The 13502-nt window shown below is 43.5% G+C and overlaps 1 protein-coding gene across 1 annotated transcript in view; it reads left to right on the top strand.

Moving 5' to 3' along the window:
• The window catches only part of epg5 (ectopic P-granules autophagy protein 5 homolog (C. elegans)), a 237635-nt gene that overhangs the window by 176378 nt on the left and 47755 nt on the right, over positions 1–13502 (top strand). Inside the window, exons 33-34 of the mRNA XM_085966023.1 lie at positions 3767–3974; positions 9858–9933. Of these exons, the coding sequence (XP_085822149.1) occupies positions 3767–3974; positions 9858–9933 (284 nt within the window). The remainder of the gene's footprint in view (positions 1–3766; positions 3975–9857; positions 9934–13502) is intronic.

The following is a 13502-nucleotide window of genomic DNA, read 5'->3' as shown; positions in this document are numbered from 1 at the left end:
TGCAAGTACACAGATCCCTGAAGGCGGCGGAACAGGTGGATAAGGTGGTAAAAAAGGCATATGGGATACTTGCCTTCATTAGCCGAGGCATAGAATATAAGAGCAAGGAGGTTATGATGGAGCTGTATAAAACACTGGTTAGGCCACAGCTGGAATAGTGTGTGCAGTTCTGGTCGCCACACTACAGGAAGGATGTGATAGCTTTGGAGAGGGTGCAGAGGAGATTCACCAGGATGTTACCAGGGCTGGAGCGCTTCAGCTATGAAGAGAGACTGGGCAGATTGGGTTTGTTTTCCTTGGAGCAGAGGAGGCTGAGGGGGGACATGATTGAGGTGTACAAAATTATGAGGGGCATAGATAGGATGGATACTAAGGAGCTTTTTCCCTTAGTAGAAAGGGTCAATAACTAGGGGGCATAGATTCAAGGTAAAGGGCGGGAGGTTTAGAGGGGATTTGAGAAAGAACTTTTTCACCCAGAGGGTGGTTGGAGTCTGGAACTCACTGCCTGAAAGAGTTGTGGAGGCAGGAACCCTCACAACATTTAAGAAGCATTTGGATGAGCACTTGAAATGCCATAGCATACAAGGCTACGGACCAAATGCTGGAATATGGGATTAGATTAGACACGGCTTGATGGCCGGCGCGGACACGATGGGCCGAAGGGCCTCTGTCCGTGCTGTATAACTCTATGCTAGCCGAGTCCTGAAGGACACAGCTGCCAGACTGGGCCTGCAGCAGGTGGTGAGAGAACCAACACGGGGGTGGGGGGGGAACACTTACCTGACCTAGTCCTCACCAATCTACCTGTCGCAGATGCATCTGTCCATGACAGTATTGGTAGCAGTGACCACCGCACAGTCCTTGTGGAGACGAAGTCCTGTCTTCGCACTGAGGGCACCCTCCATCGTGTTGTGTGGCACTACCACCGTACAAATGGGTTAGATTCGGAAAAGATCTAGCCACTCAAAACTGGGCATCCATGCGGGCCATCAGCAGCAGCAGAATTGTATTCCAGCACAATGTGTAACCTCATGGCCCAGCATATCCCTCACTTTACCATTAACATCAAGCCAGGCGACCAACCCTGGTTCAATGAGGAATGTAGAAGAGCATGCCAGGAGCAACACCAGGCATACCTAAAAATGAGGTGCCAACCTGGGGAAGCTGCAACACAGGACTACATGCATGCTAAACAACGGAAGCAAAAGACAAAGCTGAAGCGTTTGCAACCATCTTCAGCCAGGAGTACCGAGTGGATGTTCAAACTCGGCCTCCTCCTGAGGTCCCCACCATCACCGATGCCAGTTTTCAGCCAATTCGATTCTCTCCACGTAATATCAAGAAACAGATGAGCGCACTGGATACAGCAAAGGCTATGGGCCCCAACAATATTCCGGCTGTCGTGCTGAAGACTTGTGCTTCAGAACTAGCCGCACCTCTAGCCAAGCTGTTCCAGTACAGCTACAACACTGGCATCTACCCAACAATGTGGAAAACTGCCCAGGTATGTCCTGTCCGCAAAAAAAAGGACAAATCCAATCCAGCCAATTACCGCCCTATCAGTCTACTCCCAATCATCAGCAAAGTGATGAAAGGTGTTGTCGATAGTGCTATCAAGCGGCACTTACTCACCAATAACCTGCTTACCGATGCGGAGTTTGGGTTCTGCCAGGACCACTCTGCTCCAGACCTCATTACAGCCTTGCTCCAAACTTGGGCAAAAGAGCTGAATTCCACAGGTGAGGCGAGAGTGACTGCCCTTGACATTAAGGCAGCATTTGACCGAGTGTGGCATCAAGGAGCCCTAGTAAAATTGAAGTCAGTGGGAATCAGGGAAAAGACTCCCCACTGGCTGGAGTCATGCCTAACGCAAAGGAAGATGGTTGTAGTTGTTGGAGGTAAATCATCTCAACCCCAGGACATCGCTGCAGGAGTTCCTCAGGGCAGTGTCCCAGGCCCAACCATCTTCAGCTGCTTCATCAGTGACCTTCCCTCTATCATAAGGTCAGAAGTGGGGATGTTCGCTGATTGCAGTGTTCCGTTCCATTCGCAGCTCCTCAGATAATGAAGCAGTCCATGCCCGCGTGCAACAAAACCTGGACGACATTCAGGCTTGGGCTGATGTGGTGTGAATGTTACTTGCAACTTAAGTGCCAGGCAATGACCATCTCCAGCAAGAGAGCATCTAACCACCGCCCCTTGACATTCAACGTCCTTACTATCGCCATATCCCCCAACATCAACATCGTGGGGGTCACCATTAACCAGCAACTTAACTGAACCAGCCACATAAATAGTGTGACTACAAGAGCAGGTTGGGTATTGTCTGGCTAGTTTCTCACCTCCTGACTCCCCAAAGCTTTTCCACCATCTACAAGGCACAATTCAGGAGTATGATGAAATACTCTCTGCTCACCTGGATGAGTGCAGCTCCAACAATGCTCAAGAAGCTTGACACCATCCAGGACAAAGCAGCCCGCTTGATTGGCACCCCATCCACCACCTTAAACATTCACTCCCTCCACCACCGGCGCACCGTGGCTGCAGTGTGTACCATCTACAAGATGCACTGCAGCAACTCGCCAAGACTTCTTCGACAGCACCTCCCAAGCCCACGACCTCTACAACCTAGAAGGACAAGTGCAGCTGGTGCAAGCGAACGCCATCACCTCCAAGTTCCCCTCCAAGTCACACACCAACCTGACTTGGAAATATATCGTCGTTCCTTCGTAGTCGCTGGGTCAAAATCCTGGAACTCCCTCCCTAACTGTGGGAGTACTTTCACCACACGGACTGCAGCGGTTCAAGAACGCAGTTCACCACCACTTTCTCGAGGACAATTGGGGATGGGCAGTAAATGCTGGCATTGCCAGCGATGCCTACATCCCCGGAACGATTTTTAAAAAAATGCGTAACTGACTTTCTTCTCGGGCGTTTGCATAATTAGATCAGTAAAGCTCAGTAGTTTGTTATACTGGTAAATCACCCTTCATCACTAATTATGTCTTTGTAATATGTTGAGTCACTTTATAAAGGATGCTCATCAGCACGCTGATTGAGAACGGCAAATATCTAGTAAGTGTCACTACACAAGTGAGTTTTGTCAGTACCACTCGTGAGTGCAATGAACTGTGAATTTGACTGTTTACTGTAGATGACTGGGCAAATAGAAACCCCATGCTCCTACCAAAGTGTTTCTTCATCAAACAATGTGCAACTCAAACAAAAGTCATGGGTGATCTGGTAGTTTCAACCCTAGAGGGCTGAACATTTGGCACAGTTGCAGCATCCCAGGCTGAGCTGCCTTTTGTTCTCAACTGCATTCACATTTTAGCTTCTATGAAGTGAGTTTGTTAGTCTTGAGCACATCAGCCAGCAGAGCTAGGGGGAAATAGGATCCCTTTCTACGCAGTTTTAAGTCCACTCCCAAGAAGTAACATTGGCAACATGTATTGAGTTGTCCACGTGCTGAATCATCCTGTTTTCTACGCTGAAGAATGCAATATGGGTCTGAAACCAACTTGAGGAAATACATGAAAAGTCAGGGATGAGAAAAGGGGATTCAGCTTGTCAAAATTCAAATCCCTTTAGCACATTAACTCTCCCATTAGAGAGGGGAATCAGATTTTCTTTTCAAATATTTGGCATATTTCAAGCACAGGTTTTGGTGATTTTTTTTTTTACATCTAAATATTTTAAGATGGAATCTGTAAGAAAAATACACATTATGAACAGAAAGTAGTTTGAATTTTGTTTCACCAAACAGGTGCTGGAGACCATACAATGGCTTTCTGATTTCTTCTTCAAACTGCGACTTTCAAAACCAGATTTAAGGAGCTTTGGTTTATTTTCAAAGTGGACTCCATACATGAATGAAGTGAAGAAATTATTGATGTTTCTTGCCAGATCTCTTATTGATTCTGAGAGCTCCAAACTTGCCCAAGAACCTGCAGCCAGCAACAAAAATGTAACAGGTATTTATTATCTAAAGGAAAGAATTGATAAATTAGCATTTGATACTTCATTACTCAGAAGTTTTAAAAAAACTGCATTGTACTTTCACTTTTAGAATAGTGTTAAAATTAGTGTCGGTGTTAATAACTGATCATGTAAAATGTGCATATTAGTTTGGAGCCAGATTGATGGTAATGATTGCTTAATAGTATAATTTTAAAGCTAAATTATTGATCATTGAGTGAAAAACAGGGTCCCAGTTTGCATAGGAATTAGGAATTCTAACATATATCTGTTGTACTGAAAGTGAACTTTTAAACAAATGCTTTTGAAAGATAATTGCTTACTTGCAAGAAGATAGGTCCAGATTTATCTCTGTGCTTAAAAATGACCACTTTGACATTTAAAATATCAATTGGCTCTTTTATAAACCACAAAAAAATTCAAATACAGGAAACTTTCGTTTAAACGGAGGTTAAATATCCGGAACGCTCTATCCACCGGCAAAATTCAGGAGTTGGTTCAGATAACTTTTTTTTACTTTTGGTTGCTTTTTTTCTCCATTTGTGGCTGTGCAAGTATGTAGCTGAAGCTGTTGCTTAGCTACAGAGACGCTTGCAAGCTGCACCGACTGTTTTGAAGCAAGCAACAGGGTTTGTTGCTTTGGACGGAGCTCTGAGCTCCGTATGTTTTAACTATAGCGCTCGTTTCTCCGGCAGTGTTGATCGACCGGCACCAGCTCGGTCCCGTCAGTGCCGGATACCAGAAAGTTTCCTGTATAATGCATTCTCTATGAACATACGAACAATGACATTCAGGTAAAGACCATCTGGCCCATCAAGCCTGTCCCACAAAATTGCGGTATCTTGTGTATCATAACATATACACTCCACCTCACCCGGAACCATGTGATCTCCTAGGAGAGGGAAAAAACAGATAGAAACAAAATAGGAGCAGGAGTAAGCCATTCGGCCCTTCGAGCCTGCTCTGCCATTCAACACGATCATGGCTGATCCTCTATCTTAATACCATATTCCCGCTCTCTCAGATGATAAACCCAGGCCAATTTGGGGGAAAAAATGTGGGAAATTCCTCTCTGACCCATCTAGGTGACCGAAACTAGTCCTGTTCTGGACCGATGGACTATTTTATGTGTGCAGATAGCACCCTCTGGTGGTGGTTATGTGTTAGCAGTGTGTTTGTATGAAACAGAGGTCATTTGACCTTTGTTCCTTTCTTCCTGTGAGAGGTCATTTGACCTTTGTTCCTTTCTTCCTGTGAGAGGTCATTTGACCTTTGTTCCTTTCTTCCTGTGAGAGGTCATTTGACCTTTGTTCCTTTCTTCCTGTGAGAGGTCATTTGACCTTCGTACCTTTCTTCCTGTGTAACACAGGAAGTAGAATTCCAGGAAGAACCTGGCAGTAATGGAGGATTCCATAAGGGTTTCACAATCCAATGTAATCTGATTTCATATGTTAGGCCAAGCGCAATATCTGTGAGTATCTTTGTTTCTTAGCATAATAGCAACGTTGTCAGAGTAGTATTTTGATAACACTATGTTTATAAAAGGTTAATATTTGATAGTTATAGAAGTGAGTCCAAATGTTATTTAGTTATACAATTAGTCTATTCTACTGTTGTAAATATGTTTATATCTTATGTAATATCGAATGTATAGTACTCAGTTTATGTACAAAACATACTTTATCTTTGTTTACAGTTTCACAAAAATTTGTTCAAGTAAAGCTTCAAAACAGCAAACGGCTTCACGAAGAATTATTTTTGAATAAGAGTTTAACTTGCTGGATAACTAGATAGGAGCACGTCTAGCGCGGCCAGTACAAGTCCAGGCCATCACTCTGGCCCTGAATTCCCTGCAGTACCTACCTTCTGTTAGAGGTGTGATGTCTGCCCCAGCCAGAAATAAATGTAGCTCTCGCTTGAAGGAATTAAGCAAGTTTGCGTCCACCACACAGAACAGCAGCCTGTTCCAGAGGTCCACTAATTTCTGGGAAAAGAACCACCTCCTGACATCTAACCTAGATCTAGCCTTATACAACTTAAATTTGTGACCCCTGGTCCTGCCTAACCTATTTAATTGAAATAAACAGGTCAGCTGGAACATAATCTATTCCCTTCATTATCTTATAACCCTCAGTCAGATCCCCCTAAGTCTACGCTTGTCTAAGGTATAGAGTCCCAACTCTCTTAGTCACCCACCATGTGAGGAGACCAAAACTGGACACAATGTTCCAAGTGCGGCCTGACTAAGGTCTTGTACAAGGACAAAACAGTATGCCTCGTCTTGTACTCAATTGTCCTATGGATGCACCCCAAAACCCTATTTGCTCCAGCTATCGCTACACGGCATTGTTTGTGTACCTTTAAGGATGTATGCACTAGAATGCCCAAATCTCTTTCTATCTCCACCATCTTTAATGCTTTTCCCTGAAAGGTGTATGAATGTTGAGCATTTGCCTTGCCCACATGCATAACACTACACTTATCTAAGTTATACATCATTTTCCAGTCTTGAGCCCAATCTCCCAACACATTAAGATCTGCCTGAAGCAGACGAGCATCTACAATTCTAACACTCGCACAGATCTTGGTATCCACTGCAAATTTGCAGATTGTGCCCCAACACCTACAATCCAGATCATTAATGAAAATAGTAACAGTCCCAACACTGATCCCTGCAGGACACCACTGATGACCGGTCTCCAAACAGATCCAAATCCATCTATAACTACTTTTTGCCTACGTCCTGCCAGCCAGTTCTCAATCCAGCTCAATATATTACCACTAATACCAGAGGCTTCAATCTTCGAGAGAAGCCTCTTATGCAGTACCTTATCAAAAGCTTTTTGGAAATCTAAGTAGAAAATGTCTACTGGACTTCCCTCATCTACAAACTTTGTAACTTCTTCAAAAAATACAATTAGATTTATAAGACATGACCTTTTCATGAAGCCATGTTGTATGTCCCTAATATGTCCCTCTCTCTCCAAGTATTCAAAATGAGCATCCCTAATGATTCCTTCAAGTATCTTACCTATTACTGATAAACTAATGGGCCTATAGTTACCCAGGTCTGTCTTGTCACATTTTTTAAAGATGGGGACTACATTAGCCTCCTTCTAGTCTACAGGAACCATGCCAGAGTGCAGTGAGCTATTAAAAATACAGGCTAGGGGCTCGCACAGCACATGCCCCATCTCCCTGAGGACCCTTGGGTGAATGTCATCTGGCCCAGCTGCTCTATCGATTTTCAAGTTCTTAATTCTTTCTAAAACAATATGTTCATCTATGTTAATACTAGTTTTGTTAGTAACATTATTAAATTATAATAGTTGAGCGTCATCTTCAAGGGTGAAGACCATGCAAAGTACTCGTTTAATATTTCCGCCATACTGAGTCCTTTGTAACCTGTCCTTGAACGCCGTTCAATGACCCAATACAGTCTTTGACAGTTCTCTGACTCTTCACATAACACAGTTTTTCCCATTACCTCCACAGTTGTCTACGATCCTTTTTTCCATTAGCCTTTTTGCTGATCATCTAGCACCCTTCGTTTTCTTTAGTTGTTCCTTGTACTCAACTCTGTTTAGTTGAGTGTTAAATGTCTTTAATTTATAGAAACATTTCTGTTTACATCTTACTTGTCTATGGAAATATATTTTTTTATGCCTTTTGTCTATCTGAATTAGCATTTTTTTTTGTTCACTAGGAAATGTACTGTGCAGAGTGTCAGCTTGGGTAGCTCTTTTGGATCTAAATAAAAAGGTTGGGAGTTCAAGCCCCATTTCAGGCCTTGAGCATATAAATTAAGATGACACTATAGTGCAGTGTTATGGGAGTACTGGATTATTGGAGCTGCTGTTTTTGGATGAAGTGTTAAATTTAGGTCCCGTCTGCTAGTTCCATTGGTATGGTTGGATGTTAAGGATCCTATGGCACTATTTGAAGAAGAGCAATGAGTTCTCCTGACTAATATTTCTCCCTCCACCAACATCGCCAAAACTGATTAACTGGGCATTCATCTCCTTTCCTGTTCTTGGGATCTTGCTACAATATTTGTATGCATAACAATGAGTACACTTCATAAGTAATTCACTGGGAGTACTTTTGTGAAGGCCTGATGATGTGATCACACACTATATGAATACAAGCTCTTTCTTTAAATATTCATATTTTATAATATTGCTTTAAATTATATAGTGAGGAAAGTACACTGTTTAGTAGTATGTACTAGCTTGACAGAGAGATCAACTAATGTGGCAGGTAATTCAAGTAATTATGTAGCGGTAAATGTTGTTTTCTGAATATATCCAGTAAATAAGCAGGTGTGCAGATTTCCGTTCGCATGGTGTCTTGGGGTCCTGTGACTCTGGAGCAACTGTCAGGCCAGCTTGAAGTCATGGCCCCTGCTGCTTACTATGGAGCCAACACACACTCACACTCACTTGATCTTTCTTTAAAAACTTGAAATACAGATTTGTCTATTAGTTTCTGTATAGAATTGAGGAATGTCTTGAACTAGGGAACACCTAGGGGAAAAAATTCATTATAGCCCCGTTTGGGGCGCTAACTTTTAAAAGTTGAAAAAAATTAGCGCCAGATGCTAATGCTTTTCAATTTTTAAAAAAAATTCAGGGTTTGCGTTCCAGGAAGGAAGTGAAGCGCTAAATCAAGCACTCCACTTTCTTCCTGGAGCGCAAGAGGCAGTAGGTGTGCAGCGCTGCTGTGTTGGAAGGTTCCTTCCCTCTCTTAAAGGGAAGGGCCATCGCTGCAGGTCTGCAAGAGGCAAACTTAGCTGGTCCCCGACGGCAGCCACCATCCGGCCCGATCAGCCCGATGCACAGCAGGCGAAGAGAAATGGAAAAATAAAAATAAAGAGCATTTCAGAATTTTTTTCATTTACCTCGGCCACCTCGCCTTTAAGTATCGCCCCAGAAGCACCCAGCCTCCCGATGAACACCTCCTGCAGCTGCCGGTGTTTTCGCCCGATGATGCTGCAGGGGGCGGAACCTAAGTTCGGGTCTGGGGCGATGTGCACAGCGATGACATCACTATCTCCGGGCGAAGGGGATCGGGGTGCAACACCATACCACCGCCGCAAACCTCCCGCCGAATATAGCGGGAGTCAATCTTCTTGCCGTGCCCGGTCGGTAACTGCTTAGCGTCCCGTTATCGCCCCCAGGAGGCGCTAAGGAGGCCAATTTCTAGCCCCAAGACTTCCCTTCCCCCTTTCTTTCAATTTATGGTTTGTTGCATCCCTAAAAATTCCCTTTATATTTCTGTTCAAAATTAAAATAATTTACCCCAGAACTTAATACCATCTGTCTTGGGTTCCTAGATTAAGAATAAAATTAGCCTGACACTTAACAGGCCTCAATAGAGAAAAACAATTATCTGGCATCAACTATTAATTTTCCTGAACAAGTAGTTTTAATGCAGTTGGATTATAAAAACTATTTACTTAATATTGAAATTCAGCATTATTAACTATTTCATAAGAGTGTGCACATTGCAACTTTGGTTTTCCCCAAGTTGTCAACATCTAATTTAGGAAAAGGGAAATAGATTAGCAAGCTGCTTCCTTCCTGGGGGCAAGAATGTCATATCTGTGATTGAGGACACTCCAAATAATGGGCATAATCATTTCTGGTTAACTGTTGCACTAATGTACTATATGATTTGGTCACTTAGTAGGCACAATATAAAATTTATATTATTGCATCATTTATAAATTGAGTGGGCAATACAAGGTACTTTACACTGGTTTCCTTTTATCTATATTATGAACATTAATCGAAAGCTGTCCACAGTTCCAACTATATTCTTTAATCTAGTTTCATTTTTCCAATATTTGTTAATGATTTGGGATCGTTTCATTGTAGGTTTGCAAGTGGTATACGCAAAACTGCTGGAACTTTTCAGGCCATGGCTGCTGGTGCTAAATACAGAAGAAGCAAGGTAACTACTTTTGTAATTACATGTAAAATGTGAGGCTAAATAATTTTGATTTTCATATTTTGAATATGGAAATAATGCAACCTCTAACGTATTTGTAAATTTACTGCGGCAAAAGGATGATTGTGATCTGCGAAAATACAAAACCGGAAGCAACTTAATAATTGTTTGCAGTTATGGAAACTTTTATTTCAACTGGAATATATTGCTTTCCTTGTACTTGCCTGTAGTGAAGCTCTAAGTTAGTTTCGGGCATCATTCATAACAATATATATATAAAGATAACTTCATTTTCAAGTTTACTATTAATTTGATCATGGTACAATACTACCCCCTAGTGCATGTTTTCAGGTAATCCAGCCAAGTCATTTGCTTTTGCAAAATGCTAGATCCACTTTCGGAATCATCTTTCATCAGATATGCTTTAACATTTGAAGTTTTTCCTTGTCTATTTTGACGACTTGAAATTCATGCAACAATTTATTGAAGGTTCACAAGCAAAGGGAGAAGGGGTCCATTCCTGTGTATATCAGGCAAATACCATCAATAATAGGGAATTCCCAATTCCTTCCCAGCCTCAGAAAGCTTAATCCTGAACCTTAAATTCATTGGGACCCTCTAATCTACATTTAGGGCCCCCAATGCCACTGAAATCCTCATTCATACTTTTGTCACCTTCAGGCTCAATTTCTCTGAGAGTTTCCTCACCAGCTTCCTGAGCTCCACCCTACACTAATGTCAATTTATCTAGAACGCCACTGCCTGTATCCTATCTCACACTAAGCCCTGCTTATCTCCGTGCACTCCTCATACTACAACATGTTGACATCAAAATCCTTGACGCCATCTACAAATCCCTCCATGACTGACTCCACCCTATCTCGGCAACCTCCTCCAGCTTTGTGTCTCAACTCACATTCTCAGCCCTTCTGAATCTGGATTACTGCATGTCTGGCCTCACTGGGGTGAGGGGACAGCGGCCTTGCTTTCTGGAACATCTTTCCTGCACACCTGTGTTGCTTAATTTCTCTTTTACTTTAAAAGGCACCTCAAAGCTTAACCTTTACAACCTCTCCTCCAATTAGACCTAGCTCCCAACCCCCAATCTCCGCTCAGGGTTGCAGTTTTCCCTCTGAGGTACCATGGGGCATTTTGCTCCATTAAAAGCACTTTTGAATTTTTTTTATATATCTTCCCATATCAAATAATGCGACTCCTTTGATTTGCATAATGGATCAATCTTAAAATTCTATACTCTTAGTACCACCACTTCATATTACGCTTAAATCAAAGTTTCTATAATGCCAATATTTTCATTAGCTACATATGCCTCTAATTTCAACAGTTTATTCCAAATGCTTATCCTGTTAGTATTATTTGTCCACCATGTCAGTTCTGGCATTCCTACTGCCTCCTGATCCCGCGGTTCCTCTCGTATTTAGCAGGATTACTGTTGCAACAACATCATCAGTAGGGTAAGACTCACCTGTCTCATGATGGTCTAAACCCAGCTCGCATTCCCTATTAGTGCGTGAACAGTACAAGGCTTCTTAAACCCCTTTCCCCTGTCTCCTCCACCCTCACCTTCAACAAGTGCGAGGAACTCATGGACTTCTTTGTCACTAAGATTGAGACCATTCATTCAGCTGCCTCTTCCGCTTCCCTCCCCTGCCCTAGCCCTGAACTCTCATCTTTCTCTAGTTTCTCTCCTATCTCCCCTCATGTCCTTCCCAAGCTCATCTTGTCCATGAGACCCACCTCCTGCTCCCTCGACCCTATTCCCACCAAACAGCTGACCACCGAACGTCCCTTCCTGGCCCCCATGTTAGCTGAGATTGTTAACTGTTCCCTCTCCTCAGGTACTGTCCCCCTCTCCTTCAAACCTGCCATCATCACCCCTCTTTTTATTAAAAAAAAACACCCTTGACCCCTCTGTCCTTGTAAACTACCACCCCATCTCCAACCTACCTTTCCTCTCCAAAGTCCCTGAAAGTGTTGTCACCTCCCAAATCCGTGACCACCTTTCTCGAAACTCCACGTTTGAATCCTTCCAATCAGGTTTCTGCCTCTGCCACAGTACTGAAACTGCCCTTATCAAAGTCACAAATGACATCCTATGTGACGGTGACCATGGTAAACTATCCTTTCTCGACCTGTCTGCAGCCTTTGACCTGGTTGGCCACACGATCCTCCACCTCTCTTCTGTCGTCCAGCTGGGTGGGACTGCCTTGCCATTCTTATCTATCTTGTCGTAGCCAGAGAATCACCTGCAATGGCTTCTCTTCCCGCTCCCATACAGTTACCTCTAAAGCAATGTTCCCTGCAATTTTTTTTTGGATGCGCGGGCCCTTTAACTGGCTGCGCGGCCCATTCAATTTTTCACGCATGCGCAGTCACTACCATTGTAAAGCCGTTGTGCGGCCTGCACAGGACTTCCAGACCGCTGGCAGCCATGCAGCTTAACGGGGACAGTGCTCTGAAGTCCCCTCCTATTTCTTATCTACATGCTGCCCCTCGACAACATCATCCGAAAACAAGTCCGGTGTTCCACATGTACACCGATAACACCCAGCTCTACCTCGCCACCATCTCTCTCAACCCCTCCACAATCTCTGATTTGTCACAATGCTTGTCGAACATCCAGTACTGGATGTGCAGAAATTTCTTGCAACTAAATATTGGGAAGACCGAAGCCATTGTTTTCGGTCCCCACCACAAAGTCTGTTCCCTAGCCACCGACTCTATCCCTCTCCCTGGCAACTGTCTGTGGCTGAACCAGACTGTTCACAACCTTGGTGTCGTATTTGATCCCGAGATAAGCTTCCGACCACATATCCGCTCCATCGCCAAGACCGCCTACTTCTACCTCCGTCATGTTGCCTGACACCGCCCCTGCCTCAGCTCATCTGCTGCTGAAACCCTCATCCAGGCTTTTGTTACCTCTAAAATTGACTAGTCTAATGCTCTCCTGGCCAGCCTCCCATCTATATATACGTAAACTTGAGCTCATCCAAAACTCTGCTGCCCATATCCTAACTCGCACCAAGCCCCGTTGACCCATCACCACTGTGCTCGCTGACCTACATTGGCTCCCGGTCCGGCAATGCCTCAGTTTTAAAATTCTCATCCTTGTTTTCAAATCCTTCCATGGTCTTGCCCCTCCCTATTTCTGTAACCTCCTCCAACCCTCCGAGATCTCTGCGTTCCTCCAATTCTGGCCTCTTGCGCATCCCCAATTTTAATTGCTCCACCATTGGCGGCCGTGCCTTCAGCTGCCTAGGCCCTAAGCTCTAGAATTCCCTCCCTAAACCCCTCTGCCTCGCTATCTCTCTCTCCTTCTTTAAGACGCTCCTTAAAACCTACCTCTTTGACCAAGCTTTTGGTCATCTGCTAATTTTTCCTTATGTGGCTCAATGTCAAATCTTGTTTGATACTCTCCTGTGAAGTGCCTTGTAAAGTTTTACTACGTTAAAAGAACGATATAAATGCAAGTTGTTGCTGTTTCTTCCTATTTCTACTAATTATGTGATTCTGATTATCACAAAAAGCTACCATTTTTAATTGTTACCATT

The sequence above is a fragment of the Somniosus microcephalus genome, chromosome 2 (genome assembly GCF_052327205.1).
Source record: "Somniosus microcephalus isolate GS21.2 chromosome 2, FLI_Smic_1.0, whole genome shotgun sequence".
NCBI lineage: Eukaryota > Metazoa > Chordata > Chondrichthyes > Squaliformes > Somniosidae > Somniosus > Somniosus microcephalus.
The sequence above is the reverse complement of the archived record's forward strand: the minus strand, read 5'-3'. Positions and strand labels throughout refer to the sequence as shown.